Raw genomic sequence first — 18,667 nt, 5'->3', positions numbered from 1 at the left:
TACCAACTAAATGGTTGTGGTATAGCGCTACATAAAAGCCATGCAAATAGTTGGTACATATCAAGGTTTTGTAAGGCAAGTTCTAATTACCGGCAACGACACACGAGAAGCCGGCACCGCCGATCATGGCAGCTTCCTTTAGCTATCATGCCCTGTTTTGCGTTGCCGTCGTTGAAAGCTGAATTTCGTCAATCTCACCAACATCTTGGCCCGGCTACCAGGCTCAGTACGGAGTAGAGGCTTACTAAGACTATGGATAATTGCGGAGAGTTTGGAGCTGTGATAGGAAGGGGACATGGCCATTCCTAAGACGGTCCGGGGGCTCGTCAGACTGTGTACTATCCTAAGTACGTGCTAGACTAGCGCCTGGGCGCCCTTGGGTCCACTCCGTATAGCGTTCGGATAGCCCTCGGAGCTAGTTCGGATGCGTCGAAGTGATATAGTAGACCACCGTCTTTACAATCGCTTGGCATCGCCAATCACAGAGCGCTCTCCACATTTTCTGTACTCTTACACCGTAATAGAAGGAGGCAATGGCGTCTCCTCATGTTTGGTATTTTCTTCCAGAGAGCGGCGTAGGTGGATTGCTCCTTACACAACAGGCTTTGCTAATTTTATGAATTCTTTGTAAATCTCTCTTGGTATTCTTTTAGCTTGACCAGGGAGATTGAGGCTGGCCTTGATGAGCACTAAGCAAAAATGTATAAATGAGCAGGGGGTCAAGTCAACTTGATGTTTACAATCGCAAGACTACAGCTCGATAAACGCAAGCAAGAAAGCTTGAAATAAATATTCTCTTCGTTGCCATCTGAGAATACCAATCATTACTACCAGCTTTGCTTCCTGGGCACATGGTAATTCCGCTGTCACCGAAGATCCAACATGGCTTTCTTTTCACCAAGGTCAACACGTTACCATCAGGCCTGAAGGGGTTAATATAAACAACTCTCACGTGACGGATTAAAGCGGCCTTGCTACCTTTCCCCGCCGACAAAGGCAACAATCGGGCCGTACATAATATGTATATATATGGCTTCATTGGAGTATACACTGGGACTTTCTTGAATTGGCTCTAAATCAACTCAGTCATCAGAAACAGACATGACTGTGCCTCTCGATGGAGTTGCCTTCAACTAGCGGAGCAAGAGCGCTTTTCTTCAGAACTCACTCACTCAATCAGGGGAATTCAATTTCAAACGACGCCTTGTCACTGTGAATGCACTCATTCGGGCGGGGTTGAGATGGAGCTCAACACTCGCAAGGTGAACTACCACATCAAGTGTCAGCCTACATTTTCCTGCTTGATACCTGCCTTGCTAATGTTCGCTTCTTCAACTTCAAATCTCATTCTCTTCTTTCGTATGACATCGAGGGTTTCCTCTCGCTCGCTCAATTCGTCAACAGTTTGCTCTTCTCTTCGCAGCTCAAGCAGCAAGCTCTCACCACCTACCGGGCTGAAAGAAACCCAGAGGAGCCTTCCCTTCTTTTGAACACTCTGAGCTAGGATGAAAGCCTCCGTCCTCATGAGCCTTACGGCTCTCTTGCTCACCGTCACTGCCTCCGCAGCAATAGCAAAGCCAACGGAGACCGGCATAGCCATCGCACCACCGAAAACAATCTTGACAACATGCCTGCATCCCAGAGCACCTAGCACAGCAGCCGCGGTACAAGCTGAAGCTCTGGCCGATTCTGGAATAATCTCTCCAGCACAGGAGACGAGCAAGACCCTCTCCCTCTCCCTCTCCCGCCGGGCACGAGCCGTTTCCTCGACAAAACCGAAGAAATGCAACAATGCTGCCCCAGGCTGGTAAGTTAACTGCTAACTATATGGCGAATTCTACTTCTTCTTTCATTCCCATTCCTGCCCCCTCTCCTTCGTCCTCTCTCGCGCTCTAACGCCATTCACCAGCTCCAAATGCACCGAATGCTGCGTCTTCCGGCTGCGGTCGCGGCAATAGGTTCCCCCAGACACCAACGTGGTCGTCCTGCCCTCGCTTCCCCTCGACAAATTCGACGACTCGGGCTGTTGGTCCGTCCCCATCGAAGGCCAGTACAACATGGCCACGACCGAGTGCACGGCCTGGTTCGGGGCCTGCGTCATGTGGCCCCAGCGCGACTGTACGGGCGACCCTGCGAAGCTGTTTGATGTCCATGGGGATCTGGGGACTTGGTGGGGGTCGGCGTTTTGGATTCGCGGGATCAGCTGTCTGCGCAATGAGAGCTGGGTTGGTTGATAATGAATCAATGCGGGAAAAGATTAGGCATCGGTGAGTCGGAGACTGGTCTTTTTCTGAGATAATCTAGCATTGCAGGCAGGTGCAGTATCGATATGGTGTTTTGGTCTCTATTGCCCAGTCTCTATTGGAACGAGACACTGCTATGCTGAAAAGGGAATATGGACGACAGTCAATATCTTTCATTGATAGTTGATTGAGTTCGTATCAAAAAAAGGCAAAGCTTTCCAAAATGCAAAGTCTCAAACCAGATAGACAGACAATCAATGGTTGATTGAAACGGTTCTGTTCAAAACTCTTCTTTGATTTTTCTTTTCTTCTCTAAGGTAGAACAATATATTTCTCCAAATGCTTGGGAATCGCGCCCCTCAGCCCTTTACTCTGCAGCCATTTTTCACTGAAGAGGCGGTCCGCATAGCGATATGCACCATCACACAGCATCGTCACGACGGTGTGATTAGGTCCAAGTTTCTCCGCGACTTCTTTCGCAGCTACGACGTTGAGCGCGCTGCTGGCGCCAAGGTACAAACCCTCTTCATCTAGACAGCGGTAAACCATCTCAATGCTCTTCTCGTCCGAGATGAACAGGGCGCCGTCGAGCTCTTTCACCTCGTTCTCGAGGTTGTCTGTCACGCGACCCTGGCCGATGCCCTCGGTGATGCTGCCGCCAGACCGCTCCTTGAGTTGGCCGCCCGAGGTGATGTAGGAGTACAGCACTGAGCCGGGAGGGTCAGCGAGGAAGGATTTCACGCGTCCGTCGCTCACGTCTTTGAGGAAGCGCGTCACGCCCGCGAGCGTGCCGCCCGTGCCTGTCGCGCAGGTGAACGCGTCGACTTTCCCATCTGTCTGGGCCCATATTTCGGGGCCCGTCGTCTCGATGTGTGCTCTTCGGTTGGCGACGTTGTCGAACTGGTTGGTCCAGACCGCGCCGTGTTCGGGATCTTCCTTTTGCAGTCGCTCTGCATGGCGCTTGGCTTGCCAGTTGTAGTTGTCTGAGTTCTCCCAGGCCACTGCGGGAACAGGGTAGACTTCGGCGCCCAGGAGTCTCAGCAGATCGATCTTCCCCTGCGACTGGGTGTTGGGCATGTATATCACGAGTTTGTATCCTCTCGCTCGGCACACATGCGCCAGGCCGATTCCTGTGTTTCCTGCTGTTCCTTCGACGACCGTGCCGCCTGGCTTGAGAAACCCACGCTCTTCTGCATCCTTGACTACGAACAGCGCAGCTCGGTCCTTGATGCTACCGCCGGGATTTTGGAATTCGGCTTTGCCTAGGACATTGCATCCTGTCTCGGCTGATAGCTTCTTGAGCTTTATTAGAGGGGTGTTACCGATAGCTGAGCAATGTTTAGCATCTTTGCCCAGAGGGAGAGGCCTTTGGGACCAACCTACCTCCCACCAGAGTGTCGACTATTCCCTGAGCTTTTGAGACGCGGACGCCGTAAGCATTGACAGCTTCCGCCGTAGCGGCACGAACGGCTGTTGTGGCAAGGCGCCGGACGGACGTCCTCAGAGCATTCGCCATGGTTGAGAAGCGACTGAGCACCTGGACAGCAAAGGATGCAAGAAAACAGTGGTGGTTAATGTGAGAGACGAAAGGGCGTGGGCCGTTGGAGAAAAAACCTCGGGGAGCCGCATGGCATCATCGCGAACGCGGAGCAAATCACGTCCACCGAGGCTGAACCGGATCTAATCTTATCGCTATCGTAGGGCATATACATAGACAATGACATGTATGTCGGGTGTACCTTATCAACAACATCTTGGTCCAACAACATATTGGATCAACGACCTCACTTCCGTAAAACATGAATATGAAGTAACAGAGTCTCGAGATACTGCAGTTCAAGGAGCATGAAAGCATTTTCCTGTTCCAAATCTTACGGGAGATGATGACTGACCCTACAAGCTGAGTAGCCAGGTCGGGATCGATGAAGTCTGGAAGAAAGGGTGAGATCGAGAGGTATGCCAGAGTATTCAGGCAGGAACATGCTTCCTCCCATTGGTTCGCACTTAATATGTGCGCGATGAACGAATGTTCTCGGCGGCTGCTGTTGGATTCAACCGTGGCATCTACTCCGTTGCTCGAACATCTGAGACACCAATCTACGCATCAATGGAAGGTAGTCCACGGGCTGTCAGGTTGCTTTCACTCGGTCGGCCAGCCCAGGCAGCAGGCTACCTAGGTAATTAACGTGTTTTCTCTCCAGACCTCGAATCTCACCAAAGCGATGCTATGGCGGCAGTGCCTAAACACGTCATGTGACACGACTGCCTCACCATGTGACGAATCTCACATCACTGTAAACATTCACTTTTGTACCTGACCCTATTTCTAGTGTCATCCATGCCAGAGAGACTCCAAACAAAACAGCCATCGCCGGCTATGCACTTCCTCAAAGATGTCCCAGACATTTTCAGTGAATATGGCAAGTCAAGACCGGCCTCGCTCGGCGAAGCGCAAACTGGTAAGTGGTGTGCTTGTTGTGTTCTTGGGCGCCCTCCCTCGCGAGTTGCGATTGACCTTGACCAGCACGATATTCTGGACAAATACCATCGCTTGATGAGTGAACATAACCAACCGTTGCGCTCTACAAAGCGAGCTCGCATGATCGAGGATGCAAGTCCCCCAAAGAACCTCACCAACGCCTCGCCTGTCGCTAGAAACTCTCCTGTCAAGCTTCATTCTCAAGTTGATACTCGTGTCGGCGACCCACAACGTCTCGAGCAACCACCATCTTCTCTTCGTATCACATCCAAGGATAAGTCATTCCCGAAGAATGGCCTCGTTAGCGACCCGAACGCTTACTGTAACACGGAACTCACCCCTGCTGAAGACCATGAGATGGCCATAGAGGTTCTGCAAAGACTCCTCGAACACATGGAGCTTTCAAGCCAAGTATTAGAACTGACAGCTAAAGTGGAGGGCCTACTCAAACAAAACTCCATTGCAGAGGACAAGTATGATCAGCTTTGGGCCCAGTACGAACAGGCACTCGAGGATCTTCTTATCGCCAACGAATCTCTGGCAGCGAAGAAGGAAGTCCATGTGGAGATGTCTCGCACTGAGAAAAACGTCGAAAATATCGCCACCCTAACCAAGGATCTCAAGAAGAGTCGTAATGAGATTGAGAGATTGACAAAGCTGAATGATGCTCAAAAGCAGCAGGTTGAGTCATTGAGAAATCTGAGTGATGTTCAGAAGGAACAGATTGACATTCAGAAGGGACAAATTGAGCACCAACGTTTCACGCTCACGCTCCAACCCAAACCCCCGGTCAATTCCACCGGAGTCCTCGTGCTCGAATTCTACATGTACAATCTCCTCGATAGACAGTTTAAGTTTAAGGGCACTCACACCACGAATACGACGGACGTTACGGACTGGTATCAACTTTGGAGCGTGAGTGAAAAGTACTTCAACCCCAACCGAGATCGCCAAGATACCATAGCACAGGTTCAGGATGTCGTCTTTACAGAAAGCTTCATCCCAATCTCTCCCGGGGCCTTCGTTACGTGGCTGGAATATTTGAAGACACAGATGATCAGCGAAAAACGATGCCGTTGCTTGTGGTTTCCCAGGAATATCACCCGAGATCATGCCCATGAGGAGGCAAGGAACATTCCGCGATCGCGATCATGATGCTGTCTGATTGGGGAGAGTGGGTACTAGATTCTGATAGGACCCGAGACACTCATCCGAGACCTCTTGTGATTTGGTGCCATCATGTTGTGCTACCTGGCTCTCTATTCAGACTTGCCACGGAGGGACAAAACCGTGTTACTTATGAACCCTCGTCCATGGAATTAATATGCTGAGGTGATGAAAGATGAATTATGTACAATTGCCCCGCGTGAACGGCTGTTCTATGCACTCTACAGAAGAGTATTGGAAACACCAACCTGCTAGCCTTGCTTCAAGGCGAAGAGAAGCCAAAGCATGGCATACCAAGAACAATCAAATCTTAAATCCCATCCATCCAAGCCGCCCTCTCACCCTCCCTCATCCCCTGTGGATTTTGTCCTACTCTGCCCACCAGAACATGCCCCAGCCCTCTCTTCAAAAACACCCCGTCACCAGGCCTACCAAGCAAACCCTCCCCAATCCCGCCTTTTAGCTCTACATCACGATCCCACTTCAGCCGGCCGCGTAGCAAGACATACCGCGGCCAATTCGTGACCCTCATCCCCTCGAACGGCGTGTAATCAATCGCATGATGCAGCATCCGGTTCTCGATAACCGTCGTCCCGTCCTGGTGTCCCGAGGGGTACCAGATCACGATGTCTGCGTCGTAGCCCGGTGCGATAGAGCCTTTCCGTCCGCTGAGCCCGTATAGTCGAGCTGGGTTCGTGGATGTCAGTTCGACGAATTTTGGGAGGCTTAGCGTGCGGTTTGAGGGCGGGGACGGTGCTGGTGCTGGTGCTGCGTAGGGATTATACGTGGTTGGTGCGGAAGAATGAAATAGAGACGTAGCGGTGGCGGTAGCGGTGGCAGCGCTGAACAACAGCGGCAATCGAGTCTCGATCCCCGGTAGGCCGTTCGGAATCTGCGCGAAGCTCGGAGCCGGTAGGTCGCTAGAACCAGACGTATTTTCTGGAGCCGCTGCAGCGGCTTTCTGCGCCTCGGCAACCGGCTTTCTCTTCCCCAGCGCAGAGTTGTACCTCGAGGGCGCGTGGTCCGACGAGATCACCGTGATCGTGCCGTTGTGCACCCCGTCCCACACCGCCTGCAGGTCTGCCTCGGAGTGCCGCAGCGGCGGCGCGCACACGTGCGATGCCCCCGCCCAGCCGTCACCGAGGGCGTGGTGGACGTGTCTCTCGTGCAGGTCGGCGTTGGCGTCAGCGTCGGCATCAGCATCCGCGCTGGACTCCCCTGCTACTACCAATTTGGTATCAGCACGTGGGCTTGTGAAAGAAATGCTCGTGGCCGCGAGTCTCTCAGAGAGCAAGTGCAGGTAGTGCGGGCATGTTTCGGCGTGGACGGGGAGCAGGAGTTTGGACTGCGCTTTCCGGGCGTGTGCGATGGCAACCGGCGAGGACATGTGCACGATTAGAATTGGTGTGTCTGTTAGTGTTGACAGTGCAATCGCGCGGTACGTCGCTTCCGTCTCGGCCAGTTGTGGGCGTGCGACGGCGTGGTAGTCGGGCGAGTGGTGCTGTGTGGAGAGGAGGCGCGTCGTTATCCTGTTGCACATATATTATGTTGGATGTCAACCAGCGATGGACAGAGACGGGAAGATAGGGACGGGATGAATCGATCAGAAAACTCAGCTCAACTCACATGTCAATCATATCACTGTTCTCCGCGTGAATCATCGCCGTCATGCCCAACTGCCGGGTCCGCATCAGAACCTCAAGCATCTCGCCGTCCTGCAACTTCATTGCCGGATACGTCATGTAGAGCTTGACACTGGAGATCCCCTCGTCACTGACCAGCCTTGGCAGCTCGTCTTGAAGAATCGCCTCGCTCGGCCGCGTCAGGATCAAGTGGAATCCGTAGTCGACGTAACTCTTCCCCGCCGCCCGCCGGTGGTATTCCTCCACCACGGGCACCAGCGACGTGTCGTCGCGCTTCTGCGTCGCGAACGCTAGGATTGTCGTGTTGCCCCCTGCCAGAGCGGCCCGTGACCCGCTGAGCCATTTGTCTCCTGTTGGGGCGTTGTCTTGGTGGAGGTGAACATGCGAGTCGACGCCGCCAGGGGTGACGTAAGCGCCTTCAGCGTCGATTATTTGTGTGGTGCTGGTGGTTGGCAGGGAGAGGGCGACGGCGCTGATGATGCCGGATTTTATCCCGATGCATAGTCCTGGCTGTAGGATCTCGGTGGCGGTTACCTATTGAGGTTGAATGGGTGGTGAGTGGTATATGTGATTTTGAAGGGTGTGGGGTTGGAAGGGGAAATGCTCACGATGGTAGCATTTTTGATTATCAGGTCGAAGTCCATGATGCTGGTTCGGTCCTCACTGAAGTTCCGCAGTATGGTGAGGGCGTCGAGAAATGTTCACTAGTAGATGCTGTAATACCGACTCTACTAGAACAGTGATATCGGATACATTGTTGTGGCTCTGCTTTCTTTGAAATGCTTCGTTGTCAGCTAATAGATCACAGATAGCTGAATGGAGATCAACATCATCAGCATACCCATTTCACCCTGATCATCGATGTTGTTATAGTGTTTGTGGTTAGTATAATGAAAATGTAGTCGGTCAACTCCGATACACAGATGTGGGAATATCCGTGGGTGGATGTCATAGAAAGCATACCAAAGGTAACATGTAGGTGCACAATATTCTGAATTGGAAGTGGCATATCAAAGTGACGACGAAGATTCATGTTGATTGATCTGTGCCCCGTGCTCTATGGAGTTGTCATCATCATCATTCTCTATCTGCCGTGGATCTCATTTTTGACCGCCGCAGGGTGGTTTCCTGAGTTGTCAGCAAAGGGCTTTTGTCTCTCTGAGACATCCGAAGAAATAATACCCGATTACTCCTTACCAGTTGGAATCTTGAAGAAGACAGCAGGGGAATCCTTCGAGAAAGCCTTGTCGCATCTGAAATAACCCTTGCGATCGAACTGGATGACATCATCGACCTTGATATCTTTGACATTGCAATCGGCGACAGCGGTCGAAGTGAACTCAGTCTTGGGAGTCAGGAAATCCTCCCAGTGAGTCTCCTCTTCCTCTGTCAACTTATCCTTCCCCAACAAGTGGTCGAAATCGACCAGCTCAACAGGGACAAGATCTTGATCTTGAGAGAGCCAGGTAACCTTCTTTTTGGTGGCCTTGAAATCTCCCTCGAGGTGCAGCTCCAGCTCCAAGGACGCAACATTACCGAGTGCATCAACACCTTCGGCGACATCAGCCTTGTCGGCTGTCTTCTCGTACTGAATATCCCGTACAATGGCATTGCCCCAATTCATCAGTGTGATCTCCTCGTCTTTTTCGAATGTCTTTGCATCCTCTTGCTCGATAATAAGATTTTGGCTATACCAGACCTTCTTCTCGCCTAGATCATATTTTGCGTGACGAGGCTTCATCTCGGAGTAAGGTTGCTCTGGAAGTCCTTTGACCTTGGCCACAACATGTTTCTTGTCGATGGCAGTGTACCTGGCACCCCGAAGGTCAATGACCTTTTTGTTGGAGGTCCAGATCGTATGCCAGTCCATATTGACCACGTTCTTGCTTGGTCCTTGGCTGACCATAAAGTCTCTTAGTCCCTCGATAGTCATGCCGCGTCGTCGAATACCCCTCACGGTTGGGAAGCGTGGGTCATCCCATCCAGAGACTACACCCGCCTCAACAAGCTTGGTCAGCTTCCGTTTGGACATGAGAGTTCGAATGAATTGAATTTTGGAGAAGGTCCAAATGAATGGGGCTCTCAGCTCGAGCGCCTTTAGGATCCATTTGTACTGAGCGTCTTGGTCGTTGTACTCGGTAGTTCTTAGAGCGTGAGTCACGCCCTCGATCGAGTCAACAATAGGACACGCAAATTGATATGTGGGATAGGCCTTGTACTTGTCGCCGGTACGATGATGGGGGGATTGACTCTTGGAGCAGCGGAAGATGACAGGATCTCTGAGGGAGGCGTTGTCGTTGGCATAAGAGATCTTTGCTCGAATGCACCATCTCCGTCCCTCGTCTGTAGCTTTCTTCATCTCTTCGAACCTGGCAAGATTGTCCTCAACACTGTCATCGCGGTGAACGGAAGGCTCACGTGCCATTCTTTGTGCACTCATGACGTCTCCGGGAGTGTCGTCTGCATACGCCTTGCCAGACTTGATGATCTGGACAGCGTATTGCTCTATTTGATCAAAATAGTCCGAGGTGTAGGAGATAATATCGGGTTTAATGCCCAACAATGCCACATCCTCACGAATAGCATCTTGATATTCCTCCTTCTCTTTCTCGGTATTTGTGTCGTCGAAACGTAGGATCATCTTGCCCCCGGGGTATTGGATATGGGCAAAATAGTCATTGAGAAGAGCTGCCTTAGCGTGACCAATATGAAGGTATCCTGAAGGCTCAGGAGGGAATCGAGTAACAACACCTGCTGTGGCATTGGGCAGGTCCATTTGTTTGACTTTGGCAGCCTTCTTGGGCTTGGGGGCATTTTTGGTCGCCATTTTGAAATTGGAGGAGAGTTTGAAAACTAGTCAGAGTGAAACAGCGAGGAAAAGTAGTGCCTTGCTATTTTATTGCTGTCACTGAGTCATTAAGAAACAGTCCATTATGGTCGAAACTTTTCGCAGTTTCCAGCACAGCCTTGCGCGGGGGACATGTGGGCGAGCAGCCTTGTAGGCAAATCTCCCAAATACGCCAAGACATAAAGATCATGATCTTGAATCCAAGTTGCCACGTGACAGAGCTTCATCCTCGCATGCGGACTTTCACCTCGATTGGACTTTTTTCTAGTAGAAACATCAGCCACCGTACTTGTATCAATGGAGGTCTCCAGAGGTTTATCCATGGCCTCACGGAACCTCTGTAAGTCCACCACTTCCTCTTTCTTGTCCAGTTTCACCGCCCTTCCCCGAACTGGATGTCGCTCCTTTTCCTCTGTTCCAGTCCTCTTTGCGCCCCGACAACAAGTTTCCTCCAAAGACAAGGCAGCAAAAGAGAAGGCCAAAAAGAAGAAGAAGAAATACCAATTTTATAAGCAGCATGACAAGACAGACCTCGAGCTATTCACCTTGTGTGATGCCATGAGGTCAGTGATGCATCGGAGAACTCTGTGTTACTAGCTGCTAACTTTATACAATAGATACATCAAGGCTTTCGAAGTTCGACGAGATCCCGATGTTCCCAAATACGACATCCACATTAAAATGCGCACCAAGAAGGATGGCCCCATCATTCGCAACCAAATCCGCCTGCCGTTCGCAGTCAAGACAGATATTCGGGTCGCAGTGATATGCCCTCCCAATTCAGCAGCTGCTCAAGAAGCTAGAGAGGCTGGCGCTGTCATGGTTGGTGACGAAGAGATCTTCAAGCGCGTCAAGGATGGGAAAATTGATTTCGATCGATGCATCGCGGTACCTGATTCTCTACCGAAGATTAATAAGGAAGGCCTGCCTCGTGTACTTGGACCTCGGGGTCTCATGCCGAGTTTGAAATTGGGTACAGTGGTCGACAAGCCTGGTCCTGCTGTGAGGAACCTGCTCGGTGGCAGTTTATATCGAGAGAGGCAAGGAGTTGTGCGTATGGCCATTGGGCGGCTTAGTTTCACGCCTGAGCAATTACGAGACAATGTCCGAGCATTTGTGAGTGCTGTCAAGAAAGACGCGTCAGCGATCAGTGAATCGGTCTTGAAGGAGGTTACTGAGGTGGTGAGTCTTGGCCTCTGCTTGATGTTACAGTCTGATTGATTTACTAATATCCTATTCTCCCCCAGGTTCTGAGCTCCACGAATTCACCTGGGTTTCCACTGAATGGCGAGTTCTACAAGGCAGCGCCGGGCCAACCTACCATCCAACAGCTGTCCGTTGCATAGTTGAGGATCACACTAGGAATGGCTCCTGTACATGTACGAAATGCTGCATCACTTCTATGAACAGCACTGACGCACCGCTCAAGGGAGTAAAGAATTGAGATCGAAAGTGTTCGCATTGATCGGCAAGTTTTATTGCGTCGCTGGGTCTTCGGGTGTATAAGCAATTGGGTATCAAAGTCCTGTCTGTGACCAGACAATAATGTCTCGTTCTTCTACTTTCATTATCCTCGTCATCCCTCGACGGCCGCACGTATCTGTAGTAGCTGTTGCTTGTACTTGATGTCAGGTTCGCGCTTGATGGCATTTTCCACATCAGAAAGCAGCAATTCTTGGATCTTTCGCATTCGAGCATCTTGCGCAAGAATGAAAGGGTGTTGAGGGCCATGTCTTCCGACCAGATGCTTTAGAATAAGAAACTGTTCTGTTCGTCGTTTTAGTCTTGGTGGAATTCTCCCGTCGTCGTTAGCTGTGTTGCCGTCGTCATAGTCTTCATCACTTGAATTAATGGGTGCCGCCGCCTCGATCCAGGCGTCGCTCCACTCTCCCGTTACTTGAGCATGGATTTTCTCAGGGTCGGCCGTCAACGGCAGTTGTCGATTTCTCGCCACACCCATCTTCTCTTCCAGCTCGTCCAGCCGCTCGGCGATCTCGAGCAACGCCCGTCCAACACCTGTTTCCTGCCGCAACGCACGTTTCTTCTGCAACAGCAGTCTGGCCTCTTCTCTTCTCTCGTCGACTCTATCCCTCACACTCTTGACATCGCGCTGAAACCCCAGCAGCCCCACGCGAATCTCCTCGATCTTCTCCTCCCCTCCCGACAGCGTGGCGCCCAGGGACAGGAAATCATGGTAGTTGTCGTTCACCAGGTCGACGAGTTCTTTGTTCAGCGTCTGACTGAGCTCGCGCAGCTCCGACTGCAGATCTTCGAGAGTCTGGAAGCGATGCGACAGGCTGGAGAGGAAGGCTGTCGCGTCGAAATCTGGGGCGAGGAATGCAGATCGGTCGAGTGGTTTCGGGAAGGGGAGGGTGCTGCTGTCGTTGTCGGCGTCGGATAGGTCGCTGCCGGAATCGGAGGCTCCGAACTGCGCATGGATCTTTGGTTAGTTAAGGGCAGGAGAAGAGGATTGAAGGATTGAAGGTGGTGATGCTGGGGTGGACCATACGTAGAATCTGCTGCTCATTTTGTGACTAGATGCATGGAGTTTTGGTGCCCTGATCTGATATTACCACATAGCAATAGATCTCAACTAGACCTTTCCCTTGCCTATTGATTTATTTTCGATTGGAAAGAACGTGATATCATGGTACAAGAAATTTGCGGGGTCGAAATTATGGGAACGGCGTGCCGTGAAGAAGGATGCGGTACTATATTACATAAGCGAGGCTGAGGTCCTGGCTCGCAAGGCTGCACGCTGGAGAGCAGATCAGGTTTTGTATCTGAAAATGACAGAATGCTATTACAGCCCATGCTGGATGATATTAGGCTATAAGAGCAGGCCCATTCTATGATTTAGAAAATGTGTCTTATTATCTAGTGGTGTGCGGTAGGTATAAGGTGTGCATTTGGAATCCGGGAGGACGCCTTTCCAGACAATTGAACAAGAAAAGGATGTCGAACGAACGGGAAAAGACACGCTGCGCTGTTTGTCACAAGTTTCACCTGTGTTTGAGCTAAGGGTGACGCGCGTAGTTATCTTGTCACAGCCTCACAGAGTCACAAAAGGTGAAGGACAGTTACATCTAGCGGTGACCGAAAGTGAATCTATGTACGAGTACATACTCCCGAGTGTATATTCACTTCCGTAATGAGACTCATACTGTGATCTAGCCACTTTAAGACTAGTCCAAGCGCCGAGCTCTCGGAATATTTAGATTTTAGATTTTCCGGACATGCGGAGTTTATCCGGTAGTCCAATCACGCCGCCTCCACCATAATGGTCTCTGCCGGTGGGTCAACAAGTCTTGCTCATAATTGTGGGCATCGTATGCATTGCGACATGGCATGGTGTCCCAAGCTTTGTCGTCCTTCGCCTCCGTCGCCGCTTGCAACAGCGACGATTCCTCACCCAACAAATTCCTCTCTACCAGACACAGGCCATCGAGACGTTTGTCCCCCCGCTGCCGCTGGACTTATCGCGGCTCCTCCTCCTGTATATCTCCAAATCGACATCCAGCCGTCACCATACATACCTCGTCAGGTTGAGGATCACACGCCCGCCCTCGAGACCGGTCCTCCTGTTTGGCGTGCGTCCGCCGAAACCCTGATCCCTCCTGTCCCCCGCGCACCAACTCTTGTGCGTGTCGACGCCCCCGCACCTTCCCACACAGAATCCGAAATTCTGAAATTCGAGATCGAGTTGCCAGAAACACCTGACCAAGACCAAGAGTCCGAGACTTCCACTGAGCAACGAGCTCTGGAACGAGAACCCACTTTGCGAGACGTGCTAGACCACGAGATTGAGGGGCGGCGAGATCGACTTGCTAGACGCCCCGAACCACGAACCCGAGCCCGAGGTTTTTATTGAAAATCAGGCTTGGCAACCAGAACACGCATCATAAAGAACCGGAAGCATGGCAGATGCCGCAGCCAGAGGCTCCAATGCCCTCGCTAAATCAGACTTCCCTCTTGCCCTCTCCGAATTCACGAAAGCCTCGATCGAAATCCCTACCTCACCCGACTTTCGCATCCAAAGATCCATTGCTTTCACCCGCATCAAACCAACTCGGCATGACCTAGCTCTCAAAGACGCAGAGTACGCCGTCCTTTTCGCTCAAAAGCGTGCAAAGCGGGAGAAAATCCAAGCTGCACAACAGCGACGTGTGGTCTCTCTCTACGGCCTGGGTAGATACGCAGACGCACAGTTTATTCTATCTACTATGGAGCGCTGGAGACCTGCAGATAACAAACCTGCAAAGATGGAAGGAGATATGTGGAAGGCCAGAGTTGAGACTAAACTGAAGGCTCTCGAAGAACCACAACAGGTCACTGCAAAGGAATATCCAGAAATCGGAATTCCAACTGAAGCCGAATTGAAGGCTGAATTGAAGGCACAACTGAGACCTGATGGCTCTTACATCTTTCCTGAGGACGTCACATCTGAAACGATCCAGGCCAAAACCCTAGAATCATCCTCAAGTGGCACAACCAAAGAACAGCTTCGTCCCCAATCTACAACCTCTACAATGACTAAGATTCGCCATGAATGGTACCAGAACCCGCAGAATGTCACATTGACATTGTACGCCAAAGGCGTTGCAAAAGACAAAGCTCAGATTGACATCAAAAATGATTCGGTCTCGGTCTCTTTTCCACATCCTGCTAATCCTAGTTCTACCTTCGACCTCTCAGTTGATCCTCTGTTCGCTTTGATCGATTCCTCTCACAGTAAAGCCACAATCATGTCCACCAAAATTGAGATTACTCTAAAGAAAGCAGTCCCTGGTCAGAAGTGGCACAACCTCGAAGGTACCGAACCATTGACGAACAAGATCGTCACAAACGAGAACATCAGTGCTTCAAGCACAGATGAAGCAGCACCAGTAGCTGCTATTTCCACTCTCGATTCCTCAGCATTAGCCTCGGACACTCAGAAAGCTCCCTCTTACCCTACCTCTTCTCGCAGTGGCCCAAAGAATTGGGATAAAGTTGCCGACGACCTGCATGCACAGTCCAAGGTCAAGAAGGCCAAATCCAAGAAGTCTAGTGAGGATGACAAGATGCAATCAACCTCTAACCCCTCTTCCGAGGCTGAAGATGTTGACTCGGATTTCGAGGGCGGTGATGCTGTTGACGGCTTCTTCAAAAAGCTTTACGCAGGCGCAGATGAGGACACTCGCCGTGCAATGATGAAATCGTTCTACGAGAGCAACGGCACCGCCTTGAGCACCAATTGGTCTGAAGTGGGCAAGGGAAAGGTGGAAGAAGTCAAGTCTAAGGATGACTAGAGATCGGTGTGTGTCGTGGTCTTTCAGGGTATCACTGGCAGGCAATTACAATACGCTTCATGATAATGAGCTAATGTTTCAATGACAGCCTGGCATGGCGGAGCGTAGCATAGCGAAATGATACCCCCTTGGTTTTGATTTACTCATGAGACACTCCGCGATCGTATTTCCGTCCAATCTCTCCAATCTCTCCAGTCTCCCTTCCACTTGCTCCATCGAATTCCTGCTGCAACGCTCCGTGTTCGCCCCTGCCTCCAGCGGTCATGATGGGCGGGGGAGCTTGCCGGTCCATAGTGTCAATAGTACATACGGGTAATCCCGCGCGAAGCTCGAGAAGCTCTCCAGAATGACCAAGGTGGTGTTTTTCGACTGCTCGATCTCGAAAAGAACCATTTCTTGTTTTTCGCCGTCGTCTTCTGAGCATCCCTCGAGAGATTCTAACACGACGATGCGGACATTGGCCCGGGTGTCCATGGGAGGGGGATATCTTGTTGATTGTGGGACTCAGCAACTCAGCAACGCCCCCCCAGATATGACAGCCTTGCGAAGTGCCTGACACAGCATTCGTGGAATTTCATTGCTCGACACTCGTTAACCAATGAGCCTTAAAGCCTTCACAAGTGAACTACATTATATTGACGGACGGTTCTCGTCTTAGTGATCAGCCATCCAAAATCAGGCAGGCCTTTTTCTACCCAATTTCTTTTCAGATTCATAAGCCTTACGATTGACTCCCATGTCGTTCCGCATTCACACTCAGTACTAATATCTCTTCACGTTTACCTAGCCTTAGAAGCCGCACTCGCAGAGGACGCCATTGTACGTGACGTCCCGTACGAACTTGCAGAGTAGACGCTCGAGCTGACTGGGTCACAGCCGCGGCGGCCCGGGCGACGGTAAGTGCGGTGCTGGTGATGGAATTGCATCGCTCCCGCTCCCGCTTGTGCGATTAGCTGGCCCTGGTATTTCTGAATGTGCTGCTGTGGTGTGTAGTAGTAGTAGTAGTAGTAGTTGAGACTGTGTTGAGGGGCGTGGTGAGCATGGTGAAGGTGGGGATGATACTGAGCAGACTGTTGTGAGCGGTTCCGGATTGGAGAGGGCCGGCGGAGGGCTGGGCGAAGCGATGATGCTGAAGGGCTGGCTGTCATATTGGTGGTGGCAGTGGGGGGACGGCGCATTGAGTGTCCTGCTGCGCGGAGAGGTATGGCTGGTGGGATTGAGGTTGGGTTTGCTGGGACGGGAATGAGTGGGAGAATTGATGTTAGGGGAGGAGCGGGCGGAGGGATGCTTGGACGCGGAGGTGCTATAGCGGTCTGAATAGGCGGAGACACGGTTTGAGCGTCTGAAAGGGGTATTGTAGGCACCGATGTCACGTCTGCGACATTTTGGCTCTTCGATCTCATCGCCGGCTCAACCGAGCGAGACCGTGGTGGGAGCTGAGATACCAAAGCGGGCGAAGACCGGGAGTAGAGCAGAGACATTCTCTGCCCGCCTGCACCCCCGGTTGTCAATGCTCGTATCAATGGATCTGCACTCAATGGAGTATGGTGCAAAGCAGGTGACCAGGTCGGAGCAGGTGGCGCTGGCAAAGGTGGGACATCTCGAATTGAATTCTTCTTTGGTGAACCCTTGTTTTCACGGATCGCGACCAGCTTTTCTGGACTACTATTAGGCAGTCTGCGTGATGGTAGCTGGCTCGTCGAGGCGCGAGGGGACCTGGTAGATGAGCCTGAAGATTGTGAGGAATTGGGCGACGAATTCCTATCACTGAGGTCCAGACATGCGCCTTCGGAGACTGAGCGCAGCGTGCTGGAATTATGACTGGTAGGGGCATAGCTATACATGGCGTAGCGAGGCCAGTGTTCAAAGGGGTGGCTGTAGATCCTGTGAGGGAAAATGGCCTTCTGTGAAGACATGCTGTTTCTGCGTTGCAGCCATTGTTCCCGCTCGAGCCGACTTGGTCGTCTCTCGGAAACGAGGTAGAGTTGGCCTTTTTTATCATATGGTATCATGTAACTTCCAGGGACATAACCTTGAGACGAGCGGCAGTAGGTGGTGAAATACACCAAGAGAAGGCAAATGCTGGGTTTCAGTCAGCAAGGCAGCCTTCATGCTAGCTTCCAGTCTCGGGAGTAGGACCGGAACGTACAGGAGTATAATGGAGAACGCAACAATGGTGCGATGGATTCTGCATAAGAACCCAAACTTCCAGCTATTCTCAAACAAACCACCCTGGGGTCTCATCGACGGGTGACGGACGCAGATTGGAGCTCTGACAGCAATCACCAGATTCCAACCGGATAATGCTGTCCAGAACCAGAGCAGACATTTTGTTCCTTGTCGACAAGCAACACCGAGCCGGAGCACAGGCCGCGATGTGATAGGAGTATTGCTCCGCAATTTCTGGCTATGAAGGGACTGAAGGTAGAAACGGGCCCCAAGGATGCATAGACTCAATATACTCTGATCTTCAGTGTCAGCAAAGTGGGACACAATAGATAGGTCACCACTTACAAGGGCAATCGACAGGTCGACACCTAGAGCAATCGTCGATGAAACCGCCCGTTTCGCACGTAGAAAGATGGCGAGACATAGGATAGCGTATGCCAGTACAAACGCCAGAATGGTGCTGATTTTGATCGCTAGTCTGTAGTTGATCCCATGGGTTTTGCCTAATCGCTGCATGATTATTTGTGTCTGTGGTTTGGGGAGAATTGTTGGAAAGGCCTGCTCCAACTGTTCACCGTTAGCCATGAGATGGGAGAAACTGCCATGATGAAGATTTGAAAACGCGTTCAGAGAAATATTCAATGTCCCCTTCTTGACGGAAGGAAGTTTTAAGGGAGGCAGGTAAGGAGGTGGAAGGGGGATATGGGAGAAGGCTGGCGAATTCCGATCTTGCGCTGAGCATGGGCCACCTCCGGAAAAAGTTGATGAGAATGGCCGCAGAGACCAGTCTCATCCAAGAATTCATCCATTTCAACCTGATACTGTGC

At 51.4% G+C, this 18,667-nt stretch overlaps 7 protein-coding genes across 7 annotated transcripts; 2 read left to right on the top strand and 5 right to left on the bottom strand.

Moving 5' to 3' along the window:
* Positions 1 to 2,555: 2,555 nt before the first annotated feature.
* On the bottom strand, positions 2,556 to 3,759 carry A1O9_01639 (cysteine synthase; the record flags this gene model as incomplete). The annotated part of the gene is made up of 2 exons (XM_013410797.1): positions 2,556 to 3,571; positions 3,627 to 3,759. The coding sequence occupies 2 exons, from the start codon at positions 3,757 to 3,759 to the stop codon at positions 2,556 to 2,558; spliced, it is 1,149 nt and encodes a 382-aa protein (XP_013266251.1).
* Positions 3,760 to 6,199: 2,440 nt separating this feature from the next.
* On the bottom strand, positions 6,200 to 8,176 carry A1O9_01638 (uncharacterized protein; the record flags this gene model as incomplete). Its single annotated transcript, XM_013410796.1, has 3 exons — positions 6,200 to 7,418; positions 7,516 to 8,066; positions 8,141 to 8,176. The coding sequence occupies 3 exons, from the start codon at positions 8,174 to 8,176 to the stop codon at positions 6,200 to 6,202; spliced, it is 1,806 nt and encodes a 601-aa protein (XP_013266250.1).
* Positions 8,177 to 8,718: 542 nt separating this feature from the next.
* Positions 8,719 to 10,359, bottom strand: A1O9_01637 (glutamyl-tRNA synthetase; the record flags this gene model as incomplete). Its single annotated transcript, XM_013410795.1, has 1 exon — positions 8,719 to 10,359. The coding sequence occupies one exon, from the start codon at positions 10,357 to 10,359 to the stop codon at positions 8,719 to 8,721; it is 1,641 nt and encodes a 546-aa protein (XP_013266249.1).
* Positions 10,360 to 10,701: 342 nt separating this feature from the next.
* On the top strand, positions 10,702 to 11,726 carry A1O9_01636 (uncharacterized protein; the record flags this gene model as incomplete). Its single annotated transcript, XM_013410794.1, has 3 exons — positions 10,702 to 10,943; positions 10,998 to 11,562; positions 11,628 to 11,726. 3 exons carry the CDS (start codon positions 10,702 to 10,704, stop codon positions 11,724 to 11,726), a joined length of 906 nt encoding a protein of 301 aa, XP_013266248.1.
* Positions 11,727 to 11,956: 230 nt separating this feature from the next.
* A1O9_01635 (uncharacterized protein) lies at positions 11,957 to 12,907 on the bottom strand (the record flags this gene model as incomplete). The annotated part of the gene is made up of 2 exons (XM_013410793.1): positions 11,957 to 12,808; positions 12,890 to 12,907. The coding sequence occupies 2 exons, from the start codon at positions 12,905 to 12,907 to the stop codon at positions 11,957 to 11,959; spliced, it is 870 nt and encodes a 289-aa protein (XP_013266247.1).
* Positions 12,908 to 14,297: 1,390 nt separating this feature from the next.
* On the top strand, positions 14,298 to 15,671 carry A1O9_01634 (uncharacterized protein; the record flags this gene model as incomplete). Its single annotated transcript, XM_013410792.1, has 1 exon — positions 14,298 to 15,671. One exon carries the CDS (start codon positions 14,298 to 14,300, stop codon positions 15,669 to 15,671), a length of 1,374 nt encoding a protein of 457 aa, XP_013266246.1.
* Positions 15,672 to 16,450: 779 nt separating this feature from the next.
* Positions 16,451 to 18,425, bottom strand: A1O9_01633 (uncharacterized protein; the record flags this gene model as incomplete). The annotated part of the gene is made up of 3 exons (XM_013410791.1): positions 16,451 to 17,753; positions 17,821 to 18,134; positions 18,186 to 18,425. 3 exons carry the CDS (start codon positions 18,423 to 18,425, stop codon positions 16,451 to 16,453), a joined length of 1,857 nt encoding a protein of 618 aa, XP_013266245.1.
* Between the last annotated feature and the right edge of the window lie 242 nt (positions 18,426 to 18,667).

Source organism: Exophiala aquamarina (genome assembly GCF_000709125.1).
Source record: "Exophiala aquamarina CBS 119918 chromosome Unknown aczIA-supercont1.1, whole genome shotgun sequence".
Lineage (NCBI taxonomy): Eukaryota > Fungi > Ascomycota > Eurotiomycetes > Chaetothyriales > Herpotrichiellaceae > Exophiala > Exophiala aquamarina.
Note: the sequence above shows the minus strand (reverse complement) of the source record. Positions and strands in the feature narration are given on the sequence as shown.